We start from the raw sequence: 22,815 nt of genomic DNA, 5'->3' as shown, positions 1-22,815 counted from the left end.
TGGGCTCGAACCACCAATCTTCTGGTTAATAGTCACACTGTCCATTGTGCTACCAGACAAAAGATTAATGTTGCTGTAGGGCCTTTTGCTTCTTTACATTGATTTTGCTGCAAATCAAATAATGCTTCACCCGGAGCAAATTTAATTTGGTTATGTTCATTATAGTGCACAGTTGAATGTAATTTCTTTAACTGAAACACCCCCTCCGCACAATGGGAGTTGAAATTAATGAGAGTTCATTAGCATTTGGAGGACCACAACCCCACCCCACTGCTACAGCATTTTCACCTGAAGATCTCTGTGTTACACTCATGACAGAACCTCCTCTACAAGCAAAATATAAACGTTCAACATTTGAAGGGAAGGGCACTAAAGACACATCCTTCTTAAACAGACTAGGTATCGTGTTACATATTTGGGAGCCAAAGACAGAAAACAGTGTCCAAACAGCCATCGTCTTATCACAAATTTTGATTGCCGAGTAGGGTAAATCAAAATCTGCATTAGAATGAATTGCAAAGCTTTGCAGGGCTTTAGCTTTCAGGTGGCATGGCAAAGCCTTATACAGTACTTTATAGTGTGTAGCTCACCCGTATCTCTTACGCATTGGGTACACTATTATTGCACCTTACCAAATGAATGCTGTAGCAGTGGGAACCTGTGGTCCTCCAGTGCTAATGAACTCTCAACTCCCATCATCCCTGTCCATTGGCCATGCTGGCTGGGGTGATGGGAGTTGGAGTCTCAACAACATTTGGAGGACCACAGGTTCCCCACACCTGCTTTAGCACATTCTAAGCTTCATGCAGAGAGTCTGAGGTGGCTTTCAATGAGCAAGTATCTCCCATAAAAGTCATTGGTAAATGGGTGACGCTGTGGTTTAAACCGCAGAGCCTAGGGCTTGCTGATAAGAAGGTCGGCGGTTCGAATCCCCGCGACGGCGTGAGCTCCCGTTGCTCGGTCCCTGCTGCCAATCTAGCAGTTTGAAAACATGTCAAAGTGCAAGCAGATAAATAGTACCGCTCTGGCAGGAAGGTAAACGGTGTTTCCTTGTGCTGCTCTGGTTCGCCAGAAGCGGCTTCGTCATGCTGGTCACATGACCCGGAAGCTGTACGCCGGCTCGCTCGACCAGTAAAGCGAGATGAGCACCGCAACCCCAGAGTCGGTCATGACTGGACCTAATGGTCAGGGGTCCCTTTACCTAAGTTTCATGCAGCGAGTCTGAAGTGGCTTTCAATGAGTAAGTATCTCCCATAAAAGTCATTGGTAAATCTGGTTCTCCATTTTTGGTTTCCTTCTTTCCTTGCTCAGGTGACCTGTCGTGCTGTCATTTGCCAGGAGACTGCACAGATTGCTCAGCTTGTTGCCTGCCAGAGAACTTCCCAAAAGAAAACTGGTCGGCAAGTGAACTGCAGCATGAGGCTGAAAAGAACAGCTCAGTTTGCCTCTGTTGGTAAGTTTGTCAGCTGCAAAACACCACATGGGTATATGCTGAATTAATCAACTTCAAACTCATCACTTGCAGAGCTTCTCCATTGTTGTGATTCTGCTGACTGAAATAAACTACTTACACTCTTGAACAGTCATGTTACAGGGCAGTCTGGCTGACTATTCATGTGTGTCTTGAAACAGCACATAAGGAAACTAATACTGGAAAGAAAAGTAGGGACATAATTTTTTATTGCAGAAAGACAATAGTCTGTGTGCTTTTTAACTGTTCTCAACAAGTTTAATTGGCCCTAACAAATCTGTAAGTTGGCTGTTGCTAACAACCCCCTGTTTTTGAGTGGTGGGACCTGAAATACTACTCCCCCCCCCCCCGAAAAAAGACTATATTGCATGAGGAAACATTAATATGCTGCTTTATACATAGTCACACTTAGTTGTCTGGCTTAGTTATCTTTTGCATCTGTAGCGATCACACACAGGGCTCCCGGACGTTTGACGGTCTATTGACCCCGTGCCGCCTCTGCGATTGCTTTTTCCGCTGCCACCACCCCGTATTTCACGGGGACACACGGAATCCAGTCAGTTGTTAACATAAATAATCAAGTTTATTTTTGAATGCAGGAACAAGCTTATGGTTTCAGTTAGTTTTTCTTAACAGTTTCTTAATCTTAGTTCCTAACAACTTCAAACTGATTATTCCCAACTATCTATCTGACTCCACCTAACAATTCCTCTCACTCTCTCACAATACAACTCGACCAACCCACTGCCTTTTCCTCCCTCTTCCTTCTTCAACTCCCAAACCTCAACTCTCCACTAACTCTCCTTCAACAAAAACTTTAAAAACCTCCCACTCTTTTATTCCCCTCTTGCATTCTCACTGGCCAATCACATCACACCTATTTTAACCCTTTCCTTATGACCCATCCTAGGAGGCAAACGCCACAGCATCTTTTTGGTAAACTTAAGAATTTATGTTGAAGTGCCCCAAACCATAGGTAATCTGAAAATGAGAGCTGACATTTTGTGTCTTGCATCATTGTATTGCAGGCAAGCCAAAGGGTACTCTGCGGAAGCCAGGATTCATGCATTTCACAGAAGAAAGCAGGAGACCTGCACTCCCACTGCCGAGAAGCAAAGGAAGCTGTGCTGTTGTTAGGCAAAACATGAGCTCTGCATCGTATCCTCTGCCTCTAGAATTTGGGACCCCTCTGCAGAAAGAAGTCTTAAATCAAGGACACATAACTGTGACAAACAGGTTAGAGTTCCTCTTGTTGGAAAACTTACTGGGTATAAACCAGCTGATATACTTGACACCACTCTAGAATCTCATATGTTCAGGGAGGAAATGGCCTTCTGATTGTATAGAAAACTGTCCTAAACAAAGCGTCAACATACACTGAAAATACTATATCACTATTTGAGAGAGGCAAGCACTCTTTTTGCCATCTTTTTGCCTTTCAACCCTGGGGTTGCTGCCCTTTATTTAAGTTTCCCATTTCTTTAAATCATTTTTTTATTAAAAGTTCTCAACATAAAATTCAATGAAAGTCAAACTGGCCCATTTCTTGTGCTTTTAACTGCCTTATGAAAACGTACAAGGGTAGGAGATGGAAGAAGGAAAGTGTGTCCAACAATTTTGTTAATTGGTGTAAATCTTAAGAGATTTTGGTGGAGTGAGGGGATGCATGCAGAATTGTGTCTGAGCAGAGCAGCCTGTTTAAAATGGTTATGACTCATTACATCACTGCAAAAATCCTAGATATGATATTGTTAGTATTATCAATTATTTATATACTACCACATTTTCTACAAATTTAGACTCGGAGTGGTTAGTCATGTTAGCAAGGTTAGATCATGTGTATCTGTGTGTGTGTGTGTGTGTGTGTGTGTGTGTGTGCGCGCACACACTTAGTCGTTACTAAACAAACATCCATAGGACCTTTGCACGCTGACTCACCTTTCTCACTTGCCCCAGATTCTTCTATGTTCCAGAGGGAATAAACTAATGTTTAAAGCTGCACCAATAACAAACCTTTAGTTTTTCATGCCTTCTCTCTCCTATTCTGCAGCACCTTCTGCACACACATCCCGATGATATGTTACTGTAACTTTGAGATGAATGAAAGGTTAAGACCAAGCCTGTCAGTTTGCTCATTCAGTTAGAGAAGGTTAGGTTCACTCTATGGATGTTGTACATATTTGAGTGTCTGCTTGTTGTTGCCGATCAGAAGGTTGGTGGTTCGAATCTCCGCAAAGGGGTGAGCTCCCGTTGTTTGGTCCCTGCTCCTGCCCACCTAGCAATTCAAAAGCATGTCAAAGAGCAAGTAGATAAATAGGTACCGCTCTGGTAGGAAGGTAAATGGCATTTCCATGCGCTGCTTTGGTTCGCCAGAAGCAGCTTAGTCATGCTGGCCACATGACCTGGAAGTTGTCTGCAGACAAACCCCAGCTCCCTTGGCCTATAGAGTGAGATGAGCGCCACAACCCCAGAGTCGTCCGCGACTGGACCTAAAGGTCAGGGGTACCTTTACCGTTACATTGAATATGGAATTCTTGATGAAGACAACACATACTACCAGGAGTGAAATACATGATTGTGGGAACCTACTGTGAAGTATTTGTGGGGCTCACAAGTTCCACAAGTTTATTAGTTTTTCAAATTGAGTATCTTAGGATGCAGCACTTTCAACTAATATCTAACAATGGAGACATTTGCAACAATCTCAAGTTATACACAATATATTTTAAGTTTGTACAATAGTATTGATATGCATTAACCTGAAGTATGACTGTACTAGTTTACTGAATTTAATGTATGCATTTGCATTAAACCAACTATATATATATGCAACTTTTACTCTTCTTAAGGACAAATACATGGCTAGGAAGACTGGGATTTTTCATATGTCTTTCCAAAATTATTTGCTAAAACTTTTGAATTCATATTCACTGCAGAAAAATTCTACACTTGGGCCAGTGATATTTCTCTGCTGCTTTTTTTAGCAGGATATTTATGTCTAGATCTACGGTATACATGAGTGAAATGGCCTGTAAAAAGTATTGACGAATTTGGGCATAGACCGATTTAAAATATTGTCAGTAGCCTGTATTGTGTTGTCAGCTGAAACAGTACTGCCCCATTACTGCATCCTTAACAAGAAAGCGGATGGTTTTGATGCTGAAATTCTGCTGATTCAGTATTGTACTGCAGCGCCCCCACCCCAGCATCCCTAATTATTCCTTTGACTGACTAAAATCCAACTTGGCAAGCTCAGCTGCTGTACCATCACTTCTCTTCATGCATTGTTTGTTGCTGTCATGGGTCATCAAATCATGAGTCAGATAATGTTCTTGCTTGGTCCATCATTTAGTTTATCTAAATTTCGGAATGGTTTGATTGCCTTCATAATCCTCCCATTGTGTTTGTAATGCACGGCCAGGAAAAGTAGCTCATGAAAACTGCTTGTTAGATTTCACATCACTTTTCAGGCAATTATTACATCCCAAAACCTCTCTCGTCAATTTAGAGGGAGAGAGAGAGAGAGAGAGAGAGGTTTTGCCATCAGACTTAACAATAATAATACGGAGGGGAGAGGAGGGAGATCAGTTCTTCAAGGTCAGAACAGAGTAGTGACCTATATAAGGGCATGCATACCCAAATGGGGCCAGGCTGATCTTCCCTCTCTGCTAGGGTTTGTGGTTGAATAGTGGTTGGTGACTGTTGTGCCTTTGGCTGACGGATAGGGCCAGAATGTCCCATCTCTGCCCACCCAACCCACTAAGCTACTGCATTCAAAGAGCAATTGACAGTTGGAGCCAAGTATTCTTTCTAGTGGAGAGGGAAGGTGGGAGGCAGGGAGTGCCTTCCGGCTGCTCCTAGTCTGGCCCATAGATGGGCCCACACTGGTCTCCCCCCTTGCCGCAATGTTCTTCTGACAGGCAAGAAGAAATAGACTGTCTCCGTGGGTCTGTGTTCCCCTGGGCACTCCCAGACTCCCCCAACTTACCTTTCCTTTGCCTGCAGTCCCAGGCCAACTTTGGCCCATTTGCCTGGGGGAGTGTGTTTACTGGCCCGAGACTTCTGAATAGGTAACACGTCTTCATTGAGATGAAAAGTTTATTAGAAATAGATTCAGTCAGTCAGTCTAGAGTCGTGAATATAGATACGAGAAGGAATAACAGGATGGAGCAGATGTGGGTGGAACTTTGTTTGGTGTGCACCATTATGGCATGAAACATGGAATGGTTGCTTAACCTTGATCCCCCAATTAATTCCTCCATGATCAGGCTTTATTGTTGCATACTCCACAGAACGAGTCGTATTGACCATGTGGGACATACCGTATTTTTCTGTGTACAGTGGTGCCTCGCAAGACAAAAATAATCCATTCCGCGAGTCTCTTCGTCTAGCGGTTTTTTCGTCTTGCGAAGCAACCCGCTTAGCGGATTAGCGCTATTAGCAGCTTAGCGGTTTAGCGGCTATTAAAGGCTTAGCGGATTAGCAGCTAAAAGGCTATTAGCGGCTTAGAAAAAGGGGGGGGAGCGAAAAAAATCGCAAGACGTTTCCGTCTTGCGAAGCAAGACCATAGGGAAATTCGTCTTGCGAAGCGCATCGAAAAACAGAAAACCCTTTCGTCTAGCGGGTTTTTCGTCTTGCGAGGCATTTGTCTTGCGGGGCACCACTGTATAAGACTAGGGGTTTTTAACCAAAAAATTAGGTTTAAAATTGGGACTCGTCTTATACACGGGTAGTGCTGAGGGGTGTTTTCTTAATCTGGAGTCCCCCAAAATAGGAGGTGTCTTATGCATGGCGGCACGGAAAAATACGGTGTGTTTGAATGCTCTCCCGCAAAATGTCCTAGCAAGCAGATTTAAAACAAGAAGGAAAGGGGCCGGTTCAAATCATTGTCATATAGCAAGTTTCCCATGGATATGGCCCGTGTATTTATTAAACAATGTTGCAAATTTGACCACTAAGCCCAAGGTACAAGTCAATAAACTCAAATTTATCCTCGTTTCATTCTTTTCATTCTTCTTTCATTCTTTTACCCAGGCCTTACACCTACTTGTCACATTGTATATATGTTTTCCATATGTATTCTTTTTTACTCATGGGAAGTTCTTGTTTAAAATGCCCCCTTTAGGTCTTTTTTTTTTTAAGACAGGCATGTTGTGAGATAAAAAAATACAAAGAAAAGACATTTTAATTTGACATATCTGGTAGAAGCCAACCATTCAGCTTTGAGATTAAAATGTAGCACAACCGTATTTATATTCAGGTTATTTAATACTAACCAAGTTATTCCTGAATTTGTCCCATGATACTGTTTTGGGTGAGGTGGATCCACATTCCGTGCTCCTTGTATGAGGAGGTTCAAGCCTGGGTGCCACAAATGAAGTATTGGCAGCACTAGGCTTCCAAAAAGAAAAGGAGTCCCTATTGCTCCCTAAGAAAAATGCAAAAATCAAGTTGGATTTTTATTAGCTCTAGCCAAAATAGTCAGTAGATTCCCTAGAAAACTCCGTGTTTAAGCAAAGCAATGAAATGCTGACTTGCTGTTTAAGTTGCAGTGAGCAATCCTAAAATGGCATGTAAAAGGAGATATCACCCAGTAGATCGCAGTCTATTTAAGTCTGCTATGCAGCATTTGGAGCTGCTGTGACAATCACGGCTGAACTCCCCTTTTTGAAGACATGAAATCTAGCACTCACCCAGAGAAGGCTGGAGGCTTGGCTTGTGGAGAAGTCAAAAGCCTTTATTTTTACCTTTTAGTTGGCCCTAGTAAAGATATCCCCAGCTGTGGAATTCACCTAAATTGAGCCATCTAGTGGTGAGATATGTTTTGTTTGTGAAGGTAATAAATGCCTCTCAAATACAACCTTTCCTGTAGTGGATTTGCTGTGTTAGTAGCAAATTATAAACTGTAAAGCAATTTCAGAAATTCTGGGATAAGATGGAATCTCTAGGGACAGTGTCCAGCACTTCTGCTGATTTCAGTAGGCTTACTCAGTTTATGCTTGTGGATCTTAACCATTGTATCTGCTATGGGTCTATTGGAAGGAAATACTGTAGCTCAAAAGGACAACATGACAAAAGCCAGGTACAGAAGTGACTTTTCAACAACTTTGTATGCAAACAGACCTGTTCCAATGTGCCTATTTTTCAGTCTACAAAATGTGCTGCCAGACTTTGTGGATTTTGCTAGAGAAAGGAGTCAATTTGCAGTTCTGGCTTGCAGAATATATATGAGTTTGCCATCCATAACAGCTTCATGTAGAGTAAAATGGTTCTCTTTTATTTAATGGGATGATTGTCCGTAAGCTTATCTGTGCAGATACAAGGACATGGCAGCAAGCAGATGCTTTTACAGTGGTACCTCGGGTTACATATGCTTCAGGTTACATACGCTTCAGGTTACAGACTCCGCTAACCCAGAAATAGTGCTTCAGGTTAAGAACTTTGCTTCAGGATGAGAACAGAAATCATTCCGCAGTGGCAGTGGGAGGCCCCATTAGCTAAAGTGGTGCTTCAGGTTAAGAACAGCTTCAGGTTAAGAACGGAACGAATTAAGTACTTAACCCGAGATACCACTATACTTATATTGAACATATTAGCTTGTACTTTTGAAAAGTGCAAATCAAATCATAGTAGTTTGCTTTGGGATTTTTAGGCTTGATAGAAGAGCAACACTTCCACCACGATTTCAGAAGGAGCTTCAGGGTCACCCGTCAAAAAACCTACCTGTGGACTTCAATGGTATGTTACCAGAGGGCCACAAAACCTTGACTGCTAAGCCAAGCCACACTTCATGGGTGGGCGGGTGGTTTTATGTATTTAAACAGAACTCATGGTAAAATCAAACATTTTGGTGTTCATGCAAGCAGTTCCATTGGACATAATTCTGCTCTTAATACCTAGTAAGAAAATACATAACTTGGCAAGGTAATGTAGAATGAATAGACGTGGATTATCAACCAAGTAAACATTTCCTAAAAGCACCAACCATTTCAGTATATACTTCTTAGACTGCTCCTGTGCTCGGTTAGTTAGGAGTAAGCTCATTTAAACTTGTGGTTTACTTCTGAGTAAACATGAATAGGATGATGCTGTAAAGGACATTGTTAAACAAATGCTTAAAAGACTGTCCGTTCAGTTGGAACACAACCTTTGCACTGGTAATTAAAAGCCAAAGTATCTTTCCAAAGTATTATGATTGTAAAATGTTTGCTCATTGTGAGCACCATCAAAAGAGAGAGAAAGAGAGAAGACCCTTGCCCAACCCTGCAATATTAGTTTCCTCATTCACCTTTTTAAGTGGCTAGGTGGTTTCCTTTTCGTTTAGTCTAGCTATACTTGAAATATCTCAAAGCTCAGTATGAACTGGGATTGAAAATACTTGCAAGCTCAGATAAAGAAATGAAGCTCAAACATATTTCCTACAAACTTGATATTTACCATATCTTTCGCCCTATAGGACACACTTTTTCCCCTCCAAAAATGAAGGGGAAATGTGTGTGCGTCCTATGGGGGCGAGTGCAGGCTTTCGCTGAAGCCTGGAGAGCGAGAGGGGTCGGTGCACACTGACCCCTCTCACTCTCCAGGCTTCAGGAAGCTCTGTGCAACCCTTGGGAGACTGGCGCGACACCGGTCTCCCAAGGGTTGCACAGAGCTTCCTGCATTCTGAAGCCTGGGGCGCGCTGAAGAGCGCGCCTGGGCTTCACGCAGCTCTCTGCAAGCCTGGGGAGACAGGCACGACTTCCCGCCGGGCTCCCTAGGCTTGCGGATAGCAGGCTGTTCTGGGGGCTGGGGTTGGGGGAAGCTTGGGATTCCCCTGCGCCAGCCCTGCACCTGGGGGGGAAAGAAAAAAAATTATTTATTCCCCCCCCCAAAAAAAACACCTAGGTGCACCCTATGGGGCAGTGCGCCCTATGGGGCGAAAAATATGGTAGCCTGGTTAGTTTCCCTATTGTGTCATCATCTTTAGAGCTTTCACTCCAGAGAGACAAAGGAAGGAACCTTTGACAGAGCAGGAAAGAACAGTTGCCATGGTGATGGTTGCCAGTATATTTTTTATGTTAAGAGGATGCCCAGCACAGAGAACTCTTCCATAGCCATCTTCAGTGTAGTGTCTCAAACATACTGTTGTTTATATGAATATGTTAACAGATTGAAAAATTAAGCCAGTGTTCTAGACTATTTAACATTTGTATATTTTATATTTGTATATTTATAACATTTGTAGCTTTTATATTTAATGTTTAATATTTTAAAAGAAAGTTTTAAAAAGCTAGCTATCGGCTTGGAGGATTCTGGTAAGATTGTCATAGCCACCAACAAAAAGGGATTCAGCTAGTTGCTACAGTGGCGCTGTGGGTTAAACCACAGAGCCTAGGACTTGCCGATCAGAAGGTCGGCGGTTCGAATCCCCACGATGGGGTGAGCTCCTGTTGCTCGGTCCCTGCTCCTGCCAACCTAGCAGTTCAAAAGCACGTCAAAGTGCAAGTAGATAAATAGGTACTGCTCCGGCGGGAAGGTAAACGGCGTTTCTGTGCGCTGCTCTGGTTTGCCAGAAGCAGCTTAGTCATGCTGGCCACATGACCCGGAAGCTGTCTGCAGACAAACGCCGGCTCCCTCGGCCAATAAAGCGAGATGAGCGCGCAACCCCAGAGTCGGTCATGACTGGACCTAATGGTCAGGGGTCCCTTTACCTTTTTACAAATGTGCTGTTGCTGGACTAGAACAATGGCTTTACCTTGTATCCTTTTAAAAGAAGAAATGCTGTCTTCCAAAAGTTTGTGTTCTTGCTTTTCAGAAAATGCAAAAGAAATGAGACAACTCGTGCCACTTCAGCCTCCTTATCCTTCAAATACCGATATATATGAGATTCAGAGAAGAGTTAAAGAGATTCTAAATCAATGCAGCAATGGAATATGTTTATCAAAGCTACCGTATGTGTACAGAGAGACTTATCGGGAGGACTTAAATACAGCCTTGCTCCCTCAATTTGAGAACTGGCCTCACATTTGTGTGGTAGGTGTCAGCTTTTACCAGAGTGGATAAGAACTGGTTTAGACAAATCCCATTTCTTGGTTTGAATAATATTATTTTAAAAAAATCAGGTATACACAATATCTCATTAAAAATGGGTTTAACTGCAAATTTTAATTTAATACAAAAAGGGCCTACACAATCCCAGCTAAAATATGACTCTCAACGCTGAATTAAATGTTGCTTTTCTATGTGGAACCAAGAATGGTGGCCAACTGCTGAGGTTAAGCAATATAAATGATGCTAAGGCTGCAATCCTCTATTATCTAGCTGGCCACAAAGGATCTGTGGAAGTTTCCTAGTTAAACAGATACAGGCTCAAATACTGTGTTAAATCCTAATACAGCCCAGGAAGGCATATAATTCATTTTGGATGTCTTTTTGACCCCAGACAAGAATGCAACTTGAAAATACCCCATTTTCCTTTTTGGCTAATATCCTTGCTTCTGGAAAGTTCTAGACACTCACTTTCCCCCCCAGTTGTAGACATGTTTACTCAGAAGTCAATCTCACTTTATTCACTGGGATTACTTCAAAATGAGTGTGCATAGGATTGCAGCTTTACACTTCAAGATTTTTTCATGTGCAAAGAGAAGTAAAATATGTATGCAGGTGTAACTTTGCCACGTGAAGGCTTTGTGGGTTGTATAGCCAAAGGGCTTCAGTTGTGTTCCTAGGGTTGTACAGTGGTGCCCCGCAAGACGAATGCCTCGCAAGACGGAAAACTCGCTAGACGAAAGAGTTTTCCGTTTTGGAGGTGCTTCGCAAAACGATTTTCCTATGGGCTTGCTTCGCAAGATGACAATGTCTTGCGAGTTCCTGCTGTTTTTTTTCCCTCCCCCCCCCCCCGTTTTTCTAAGCCGCTAAGCCGCTTATCAGCTGTTCTTTTCAGCAGATAAGCCGCTAAAAGCCGCTAATCCGCTAATCCGTCAATGGGCTTGCTTCGCAAGACGAAAAAACCGCTAAACGAAGAGAATAACAGAACGAATTCTTTTCGTCTTGCGAGGCACCACTGTATAAAGGCTTTATTTCGGCCCCGTTCAGGCATTCAGTTCACACAATCAGCTGTTGTGTGGAGGGGGAGAGCAGGGCTGCATCCACTGGTTCTCTTGGCCCTACTGACCATACGTCAGCTGTATATATGCAAAATTGTGTTATTTTTAGAATATGTAAAGGTGGTTTTCTTGTGTTCAGAAATGTTTTTGCTTTTAAAACCTGTGTTTCGTTCTGTGTTCATCTCGTGTTTACCACTTTGACGGCTTTATGCTGTTAATAAAATGGTTGAATCAGCTAAATTTGGCAGTGAACGTTTGCAGAGGGGTGGCTGCTTCTTATGCGTAGGAGGCTTCCCCTTGTAGTGTGTCATCGTGATTGTGAAGGGTTGTGCTCCACAAGGAAAAGCAATGCAGATAAAGCGGACGCCCAGGTGGGGGTGGGGGGCAGAAGTTGTGCTCCTTCTCTCCTGCTCTGTGCAATTATTTGTGTGACTTGAATGCCTGAAGTCAGTTTCAGTTGCATGCTAAGTTAATGGCTATAGTCACTCAGGATGGACGGTTGTTTTTTAAACAGTAAATTTGGAAAGGAGACAGTAATTGAACAAATCGTGTTTACATTTTTTTATTTGTTTTTAAAAAATGCATCCGTACTTGCTTTTCCAGCATATCTAATGCTACTCCTGGGAATAAACTAAAAATAGCACTAGCCTATAATCTGCAGCAGGGGTAGGCATTGTGGTGCCTACAGTTATTGTAGACATCACCTCCCATCAACCCTGGTTGTCTCTGGCCATTGGCAATCCTGACTGTGGCTGATAGGCCTTGTAGTCCAAAAGCTATAAAACCATCCATGTTGACTACCTTTGATCTACTGTAAGCCAATTTCAGACTGTTCATTTTGAGTGCTTTTCCATTTTGCATGCAATAAAGGTAGATTTCGCCCTCATTTAAAAATGCTAATCAGAATGCATATATGAGCGCACACATGGTTTTCTGCTCTTACATTTGCCCTTATACTCTTAAATGGATATAAGAAATGTTATTTATAAGTAACGTATCAGCATGTTGACATACCAGCCAGTTTTGGTGGAATGCAGATAAGCTATATTCTTTTTGCTTTCATCAATCTGTAGCCGTACTGAATGCTTCTCAGTTCTTAAAATATGTGAGCATCTTAGCACAAGCCTAAGCACACTTTGAAATATTCTAATCATCTGCTCATTTATACCCAAATACACACAGGCCCCAGTTCCCAAACGCAGTGTGTTCCCGGGAATTGTTCATAACTCACATAATGAGTCCACAATTTCCATTGGTTCCTATGGGAACATTTCTAATTGGGGATTTGTCCAGTCTCTCCCCCTGCCCTCTCTCCACGGTTTCTTCCTGAAACAGCTATAGCCAACCAGCAGAAGAGACAAAGGAAAACTTATTTATCTGATCTCCCCCCCTGCATGGTTTCTTCCTGAAAATGTCTGCCACTGGCCAGCAAAACACAAGCAAGGAAGTGGGCAAACACTGGATGTTCAGATACCTGAATCTGTGGAGTGTATTGCAAAGTTTGGGCATAATTCTTTGTTTGGATAAGTGAATTTTCACATAGTGAGAGGGTGGGTAGCAGGATCTGCATGTAAACACATGTATGAATAACAGCAAGCTTCAGTTGTTAAAGATAAGCAATGTTTGTAAGAGGGACACCTTGAGCAATTGAACAGTGCTTAACCATGAGCCCCACCTACTTTCATAAGGGTGAGATTATTCCTGCTTTAAACTACCTGGAGATCTAAAACTAAATCAAATCCAACCACAGTTGGAAAAGCACAGTAGAAATTTTTTTTTCTGTTGAGATGAAATAAACCTGTGCTAATTTGACATGGTTTTTAGTACGGCTGCAGAAAACAAAGCTGTTTCATGTAGGGGTGAGTGAATGTGACGAGGTGGTGAGAAAACAAAAGGTTGGTCAAAACCGATGGTAGTCAGTGTACTTAGAAGTAAATGGCCCGTCTACAGACACATGTGGAAACCTCTTTTGAATTGCCCGCAATGCTCCAATTCAGTAACGTAGCTGTTTTTGTAACCCTCCTGCTTTCTCTCAAAAGACAGAGAAGGTATGTTCTGGTGGCCTTAGGGATCTATTCCTCTACCCTGCTGCAAAAACACAGCCTTTGGTGAAGGGTGTCTCAAGCCAAGAAGGAAGCCTTCAGCCCCCCTTAGTAAAACAGACTGTAGAGACCAAAGTAGATGCGCCCCAGGAGGATTTCAAGCAGAAAATTGCCGCCATCTTGTTAAAATATTCCAATGGCCTTTGGGCGAATGCTCTCCCCAAAGTTTATGAAGACACATACAAAGCACCATTACCTCACGATATTCTGAAAAGTCTTGACGCCCTCTCGGATATATGTTCAGTGGATTACATATCTGGCAACCCCAAAAAGGCCATTCTCTATGCAAAGTCGAAAAAGCACACAGACGAGAACCAGAATGTGACTGACAAAACCCACGCAAATGAAGTTCTAGCGAGACCAGCCGAGCAGCATCCCACCACGATCAAACATGAATCCCAAGAGGAATATTCAGAGAACATGACTGTGCCTCCATTAATTATCCCAGCAGAAACATCACCATCTGTGCTGGTGGTGGAACTGAGCTCGACAAATGAAGTTGTTGTCAGGTAAGATTACTGTCCCGGTCTTCCCTAATACTCCTGTAGTAGTTCAATGGGGTTATCTCTTCAACTGTCAGCACACCAGCCATTCAATTGAAGGAGAACAGATTAAGAAAATGAAAAATCTAAAGATTTACTCTGGTGTTCACTTTAAAAATACGGTCTGACAGCACCATCTTGTGCATGTCTGCTTAGAACAAAGTCTCATTAAGTCTGTATAAGAGTGCACATTCCATTTGTTATCAACATGTTTAAGCTTAAAATCTCTTAACTGAACCGAGGGAGCCTTTTCTTCATGAAAGAGTGGCCAGAAGCCAGCTTCTGAGGTTAAACATTGCAAATGACACAAGTATTTAATAGTCCCTTGGTCCAGTAGGAAGCTCATAATAAGTATGAACTTCCTATTGGACCTAGGGACTAGTAAATTTGAGGATGTAGATGACACATTCCTATATTGTGGCAGGATCCTCCACTGAGCCCATAAGAGTACAAGGTTGTGTTCTTAGCCCTCAGACTATCTAGAATGTGTTCAATTGTGAAATTACTGTTATTTATAACTTTAACAACCAGATATCATGGACAATTCACTTGTTGAAACTTTTTTATTCAGCAACTACCATCTCTTCTCAACATTTATTGGAGCTCAATCCCATACATATTTACTCAGAAGTAAATTCCGCTTTGTTCAGTGGGACTTGTTATCCAAATAAGTGTGTATAGAATTGTTTCCTTAGCCTTTGAGTAAGTGATTTTGCTTGCCGTCCTCGCATGCCCACACACTACCTTGTCAAAACGTAGACAAAAGGGTACGAAAAGTATATGCATGTAAGCTCCACGGCCAAAGCATTGTGCATGTAAGTTACATAAAGGCTTTGCTTAGTTGCAGTCAAATACGTTTTGTTAGAGCTATCGGCTAGTAAGTATGTGAAAGAGAAAGAGCTGCCATTAATTCACTTAATTTGCACTCTCTGCCTTTGCTCTCTTTTGGGAAGAGAGGTGTCTCTTTTGAGGCGTCTGCCACATGCGGTTGATTTGCAGTCATGTGATGACAGATTGTCATAAGCCACTCTTGCCTTGGGACAATTTGGCATACAGTCAAACCTTGGTAGTTGAATGTAATCTGTTCCGGAAGACCATTCAACTTCAGAAACAATCAACAACTGAGGCGCGGCATCTGATTGATTGCAAGAGCTTCTTGCACACAAGCGGAAGCCACGTTGGACATTTGGGAGGTGAAACGTACGATAATGGAGGCATTCAGGAACCGAGGTTTGACTGTATCAACAATGGAGTCCATTACATGCCTGTAATGTTGCTTTTGAACACTTGGACAAATTATGAATATTGTTCTAAAAAAACAACCAACCGGCAATAAAAGAGTTGGTGTAAATATTGGGAATATGTGAAATCTTTCTACTCTTTGCAGTATAAATATTAAGATCAGACTTGCAGTGAAATTGGATTTACACACACCTATTCTCTCTTATTCCTGCCAACCTAGCAGTTCAAAAGCACGTCAAAGTGCAAGTAGATAAATAGGTACCGCTCCGGCGGGAAGGTAAACAGCATTTCCGTGCGCTGCTCTGGTTTCGCCAGAAGTGGCTTAGTCATGCTGGCCACATGACCCGGAAGCTGTACGCCGGATCCCTTGGCCAATAAAGCAAGATGAGCACCGCAACCCCAGAGTCGTCCACGACTGGACTTCAGGGGTCCTTTGCCTTTTTTTTTTTTAATGCTCTCTTATGTGATTCCATACATTCCTGTTTCAAGAAGCAAGAAAGTTGTAGGATGACACACTTCAGTTTAAGAGATCTAAGGCATTAAAAAAACTCACTTGTGCACAAAATAGCATGTAAACTGTGCCTTAATATCTACACCAGGTATATGTATTCCACTGTGTAAGTGTGCACTCTTAGAAGCTAGCCTCCATGCAGCCTGCACTAATCTGTTTCTACACCCTTTTTGCCTTAAAATTATTCTGGGGAAGGGGGGAGATGTTACATAACGCCTTATGTAAATACTTTTGCACTTGTTACCACTTTTGTTGTTGTGATTTATACCAACTATCATTTCTCCTTGAAATCCTGTAGGTATGTGGGCAAAGACTATTCTGCTGCCCAGGAATTAATGGAAGAGCAGATGAAGGATTGGTATGGTCGGAACCCCTCAGGTTTGCAGATACAGTCTCCTAAAGTTGGACAGGTTGTTGCTGTGCCTGCAGTAGAAGATGCTTGGCTGCGTGCACAGATTACTTCGACAGACGGCAATAGGATAAAGGCAAGTGCATTAGGTTTCTGTGGTAAAAAGGGTGTTAAAATCAGATGAAAGTGCTGGTCTCTCAGTTGATTGCAATAGCTGCCTTGGACACTTCTTACAAAGTAGGAAAGTAGGATAGTATTTGCTTAAATAAATAATAATGATAATGTCTCCTAAGGTTTTTTTGGGTGGGTGAGGAGTGTTAAATTCTTCTAAGGCAAACTGATAATTGCAGCATTTGAGCTCTAGCAAATGACCAAGAACAGAGCCTTTCTGGGATCTCAGCATAGTAATACGATGCAGTGATTTTTTTGTTGGATTACAGTTGCTCTCTTTAGATTCAGATGAAAATGGAGCTGTGGATCTTTTATATCTGGTCAAAAATCCCTTGCATCTACTGCTTCTGCTTACAAGCTTGTAGTTAGTAGCGTTTGAGAGAGGGTGGGTGGGGTCCAATGTTCCTACAGCAGTCAGCAAAACATTAGGGGGTTCAACTGACTCAGCCACCAGATGTATTTGACTTGCATCAGTCATGTGTATAAATTCAGAAACTGGCTAGGGAAGAGGATCACTGCTTCCCTTTCATTCCAGGATCCCCAATACCTGCAAAACAGGCCAGGGTGGCTGGAGTGATGGCAAAAAAACTCTCTCTCTTGCCAGCTCTCACCTAAGATGTTGATGTCAACCCCCTACCCCTGATGCAGTGTTCAGTCCCTCTTGGCTTCTTTGAGCTGAGGAGCTGAACAAGGAGGGAAATGGAGATCAGGTCATACAAGTGTTTGTGGATTTTACTGACTGCAATTCTGTCTGTATGAGAAGAAGAAGGGATCAGTAAGAGAGTGGCTACTGCCACATCCTCCTTGTTCATGGGCTCTCCCCAGCATACTAACAAGTGGTTATCCTCTCATCTATACACTCGGAAACATTAAACGCTACTTGGGTGACTTGTTCTTTATATATGTGGGGAAAGGCTTGTTGTGCCTCCGATGAAGGATTAGGATTTCTGCAATAAGGGCAGTTCCCTGTATGGATAACATGGTAAGTGCCCTTCCATCAGCCTCAACTGTAAGTTGCGAATCTCCATGTGATTTCATAGTATGTATGGCTTAGGATGGCAGCTTCAAATATGAAAACAAACATTCAATTTTTCACTGCATGGAGGCCTATAAGGAGGGATCTTGGATATTCAGGGCCAGATTCAGCTAACTAGGCCCACCAAGGACTTCCACTAATGAAGCAATGCTCCCCCACCCCGTTGGCTCTGCAGGGGTCAGGAAAACCCCTGGAACAGTGCACAGTAGGGAGGAGAGAACAAATGGCATAAATGCTTGCATTGCTGGAGCAAATCTAGCACTCTGCTGAATTTCTCCCTCGGGGATTTACAGTTAACTGCAAACTATGGCAGGAAAAAGAACAGGGCCAACACATTGTAGCACCAGTAATGTGACCAATGAATAAGTCTTCCTTATATAACATGGCTGTGTCTTTCTGTCTTTGTTCCGTCACTAGGTATGCTACGTTGATTATGGCTTTAGTGAAACCATTGAGAATTCCAGAGTGTGCAAACTAGCCAAGCAATTCTATTCGCTGCCGTTCCAGGCTTCAAAATGCAAACTAGCAGGTAAGAGATGCGCCTTAGCCTTCAGCATGACTACAGAAGCAGTTTGAATGTACTACAAACTAGGAGCAGGAAGGAAAGAAGGCTGTGCCTAACTCCAAATATTGCCAGCTGGGATTGTAAAGGACTGCCCCACCTGGCAGTGCCATCTTGCAGCTTTTATAGTAAAGAGTGGGTGCAACAGCATAAAGAGTGGTGGGTCTTCGCTGTGAATATGTTTCCTTGCAATTTGTACTTACTCCAGTGGAAGGTGTGTGTCTTTTTAAAAAACAAAAAAACCTCTGGTATAGTAAATTCTCATCTCGATTTTTTAGAAGTCCATGTTCTTATTTGGTGCATTTTAACTTTGCAAACAGACATGACAGGAAACGATATTAGTGTATCCAGTGTGATGTAGCGGTTAGAGTGTTGGACCAAGACTGGGGAGGCTTGGTTTCAAATCCCCACTCATCCATGAAGCTCCCTGTGTGACTTGGGCTAATTGTAGGTTAGGCGGAGAGATTACATCACAGGGTTGTTATGAGAATAAAAGGGGAAGGAACTACGTATGTTGCCTTGTGTTCACTGGAGGAAAGGCAAGAAATAAATGTAATAAGTAATGGTTTTGTTGTTTTTAAAAGTAAAACATTGCACAAGATGCATGGGACATTAATGACTCCATAGCCACTAGGAGTCTGAAATTAGAATTTCTTCTTTGTATGCCTTGAAAGAGCATCTCTCTGTTCTACAAGCATCTTTGTGTGGTGGGGGAGATGATAGCCCATATGAAGCATAGTGTGGTTTCTGCTTTTAAAATATAAGCCTATATCCCTGCAAACATTTTGATGATGTATCAATTACTGTGTAATTTCTCACATATTTTGTATAATTCTGATTTGCTAGGTCTGAGGAGGAAGTCTTAAGAGTACTGAAGCCCTGCCTTGTACCACTGGAAATCTTAATCGGCCACCCTTCTTTCTGGCTTGCATGCCTTCAACAGGCATGCAAATACATTTTTAGAGTAGTAAGGGTTACAGATTTGCTTAAAGCAAGGAGCTCTAAGGTTCAGGGAGACTCAGGTGATGGTATACATTAGATGGACAAAATAAGTATCAAGAGAAATCAGGTCCACCAAACAAGTGGAACGCTCCCCCATTTTTGCTATAAGCAATGATAGTCCAAGCAGCCATACTGAGGCAAGAAGATCTCTTTCAGAGATGTCCGCAAAACCTACACTCTCCTCTTGACTGCCTTGCTTTAGGGTTAGAAGCCTTCTCGGATGACCCCGTCATGGTGAAAGTGGTGGAGTCTCAAACCTGTGGCAAGATATTTGCTGTCGAAATACTAGAGAAAAATGACATTCCCCTTGTCATCCTGTACGATACTTCAGGAGAGGATGACATCAACATCAACGCTTCTTGCCTGAAGGCACTTTGCGATAAATCTCTTGAGCTTCGCCTTCAGGTACTGTTTTCATCTGCTTGTAAAACCAGTAAGATGAGTTGAGAGCACTTAAGTTGCAGCATCCCAAAGGCATGTTTTGTTTTTAACAGGTAGATGCGCTCTATACAAATGTCCGAGTAACCAATGTCTGTTCGGATGGAACTTTATACTGTCAAGTGCCATCAAAGGGCCTGACCAAACTCTCTGAAGCTTTGCAGAAGCTGGAAAATTACTTCCACCACAAGGTGAATCTTGCTTTTAATTTTGGTTGCCAACTGTACCTTCACAAAAGTCACCTAACAACCCCTTTGTTCACAAATGAAGAATGCTAAGGTTCCTAATCAGTCATTCTTGCTGAGTGAACACCACACACTTTTGCTGTTCACATACTTACCAGCTGCCCAGCTGTCGTGTCTTGCAGTATTAAATATGTGCACCATGCAGTACTGCATATTTTCATACGTGGAAATCCTTGTCATGTCAGGAAAAGTAATTCAGTCCTGAAATCCCCAAAGCAATTTTCATGCTCGTGCCTTTTTACAAATAAATCCAGCTTGCATTATCCAGACCCATATTGTGCAATAAAATAAGGATCCTCAGTAATAATTGTTGTTTTGTTTGATTAGGCCAACTATGCGCTAGCCGTTTCAGGACAGGTGATCCCATAGAGCACAGTTTCCCAAACCTGGGTCTCCAGCTGTTGCTAGACTACAACTCCCATCATCCCTCACTAGCAGGATCTGTGGTCGCAGATGATGGGACCTGTAGCCCCGAAACAGCTAGAGACCCAAATTTGGGAAAACCTGCGAAGAGCAACCCCAGAGGCATTTTTGTAGCACTGTATATGTCTAGAAAGTACAAGATGCATATTTTTGGAGATTGATAGTGATGCTTGTTCCTTACTTCTCGGTGGTTCTTAATCGTTTCTCTGGTGCTTCCCTTACCAGAGTGGAAATCTGAAGGTAACTCATCTATGTGTGTGCTAGTATTTTGGGGAAGAAATCTATATAGTGGAATTGCTGCAGGTAGCGTTAGATAATGTTCTCCCTTTTGGTAACTTGCTTGAGCTATACTGCACTCCTTACCTGCACATTTGGCTGCTGCATTGTGACTGCTTAAAAAGACTTTGCTTCTTTGTTCCAGCAGGTAACAGAGCATTCGGTATCGCTCCCCTACTGTGGCAAGATCTGTCTCCTTAACTGTAAAGGAAAGTGGGCACGTGTGGAGGTAGGGCATGTGGTGTCACTAACAAATGAACTGCAAAAAAGGTTCAAATATTCTAATTCTCTGATATTCTAAATGGGCTACTTATTTGTGCATTGAATTCTAGAATAAAATTTGGGGTTTTAGCTACCTTGTACTATTTAATGGGTTTAAGCAGTGCCACTGCCATTAGTTAACAATAAGCGCACAGTTTGTTGCGGTTTTCGTGAGCCAGTTTCTGGTGAAGCAGAATCCTGACAGTGTCATGGGATGGAACAGTCTCTCCCATTTCCCATATTATTATAGGAAAGAGTTTTAATTGAGTGAAGACTACTTCAAGCTTAAATATTTGAGAAACTGGCAGCTAGTGAAATAAGTAGAATGGAACCCAAATAAAAGCTAAAAACTAGTTGTGAAATGTTTGCTGATCTTTTGCTCGCTGCTTCTCAGAGATGGGTGGTAAGCTGCTGTCTGCAATTTATACTGATCTCAGCCTTGGGTTCAGTAGCTGACATGTCCTTCACCTTCAGATTTCTAAGAAGCTTGGTTCCTTTTCGCTGTGAAAATATATACTGTATTTTTCGCCCTATAGGACGCACCGGCCCATAGGATGCACCTATTTTTTTGGGGGGGGGGAATAGAGAAAAAAAATTATCCCCCCCCCCAAGCTCTGCTTCAGCGCGCTCCGGGCAGCAGGCTGCTATCCGTAGCCTAGGGAGCCCTGCGGGAACTCTCGCGGGCTCCCCAGGCTTGCTGATAGCTTCCTGAAGCCTGAAGAGCGAGAGGGGTCAGTGCGCACCGACCCCTCTCGCTCTCCAAGCTTCAGCGAAAGCCTGCATTCGCCTCATAGGATGCACACAAAGATTTCCCCTTCATTTTTGGAGGGGGAAAAGTGCGTCCTTTAGGGAGAAAAATACGGTATATGGGGCTCCCCACAAAGCGGGACTTGCATAGTCCAGGCTCTGAATGCCAAACCAGTAGATGTTGTTGGATTCAGCTGTGCCAGCATCTAGATGGGGGACTTTTTTGTATTGTGCCCTGGTTTTGTTTCATTGCCTTGTATACTTACCTAAATGCGACACTGTGACATATTTATTTACTTTGAAAAGATGTTATTGGATTGCAGTCTGTGTCAGCCCCAGCCTACATGGCTAATGAGGAGAGTTGGATTCACCTGGAGGGTCACAGGTTCCTTATCCTTGGTGTGGACCACTGGCTTGAACCTTTCTATCTTTCAATGGGAAAGAGTTCTGTGCTAATAAGATGCTTTAAGCCCAGAGCTTTCCAAACTTTTCAAGTTGGTGATGCACTTTTTGGACTTGCAACATTTCACAACACAGTTTCGCATCCTTTTGTGATACAGTCATTCTGTTTTATTAGCCAACTGGAGGTTAAATTTACCCCTTTCCAGCCCCTAGAGGAGCATGGGCAATGTTCGCATAACACACTGCAGCCAACACAGTAATGTGTTGCGGCACAGTTTAGAAAGCTCTGCTTTAAAAGTCAATCTGAATATGCATTATGCTGTCTACAGAATTGCGGAGATGCTGACTAGGGCCCCAGCCTCAGGGTGCCCAGCGGCATGTGCACATGACATCGTGTTGCATGCACATGCTACCGCTGCTCTCTGGCACCACTTCTGTGTTTCCACGACAGCGGGGAGGGGGGTGGAGCACGTTCGCGCCTGTAGTGGACCCCAACAGAGGCCCTGTGGTGGAGGCCTTGGTAATGCTGGAGAGCCAGAAGTCAGGCAGCAGGTGAAGGCTGGGCACCCACAGTGAAAGGTTTGTGGGTGCCCAGGCACCCAGGGCCCACTGGAATTGGCACCAGTGCAAGATTGTCTGGTGAATCTTAGGCAGCATAATGATCCTTGGACTGCCTAATTGCTTAAAGGACCATTCCCACCATGATCTTTCATAATGAGCTTTCAAAGTGGGCAACACATATTTCCTTTTAGACCAGGGCTGCTAACCTGGCCTGATTCAGCCCACCCAAACAGATTTTTATGGCCCCCAAGACCCCACTGGTTTTGTTGGTAAAGCGATGGGGAAGTAGTGTGTGTGTGGCCTGTGTGTGTGTGTGTGTGTGTGTGTGTGCATGCAAGAATGTGCATGCGGCAGTGTTGGGTGACCACACCTTTGCATGCAGCCTCTGG

General features: G+C 43.0%; 1 protein-coding gene across 8 annotated transcripts in view; it reads left to right on the top strand.

Moving 5' to 3' along the window:
* Positions 1-22,815, top strand: part of TDRD7 (tudor domain containing 7) — a 35,485-nt gene that overhangs the window by 4,238 nt on the left and 8,432 nt on the right. Inside the window, exons 3-12 of one of the 8 annotated variants that reach the window (XM_083481691.1) lie at positions 1,312-1,453; positions 2,500-2,707; positions 8,124-8,209; positions 10,266-10,483; positions 13,596-14,167; positions 16,252-16,438; positions 17,927-18,038; positions 19,276-19,478; positions 19,568-19,702; positions 20,601-20,684. In XM_083481691.1, coding sequence (XP_083337817.1) covers positions 1,312-1,453; positions 2,500-2,707; positions 8,124-8,209; positions 10,266-10,483; positions 13,596-14,167; positions 16,252-16,438; positions 17,927-18,038; positions 19,276-19,478; positions 19,568-19,702; positions 20,601-20,684 — 1,947 coding nt within the window. Of the gene's footprint in view, positions 1-1,311; positions 1,454-2,499; positions 2,708-3,442; positions 5,542-8,123; positions 8,210-9,521; positions 9,766-10,265; positions 10,484-13,595; positions 14,168-16,251; positions 16,439-17,926; positions 18,039-19,275; positions 19,479-19,567; positions 19,703-20,600; positions 20,685-22,815 lie in introns of those variants that run through there. The other 7 variants (XM_083481692.1, XM_083481694.1, XM_083481693.1 and 4 more) reach the window with 7 other exon arrangements.

The sequence above is a fragment of the Podarcis liolepis genome (assembly GCF_965112155.1).
Source record: "Podarcis liolepis genome assembly, chromosome: 17".
Lineage (NCBI taxonomy): Eukaryota > Metazoa > Chordata > Lepidosauria > Squamata > Lacertidae > Podarcis > Podarcis liolepis.
This window is presented reverse-complemented; position numbering and strand designations above follow the sequence as displayed.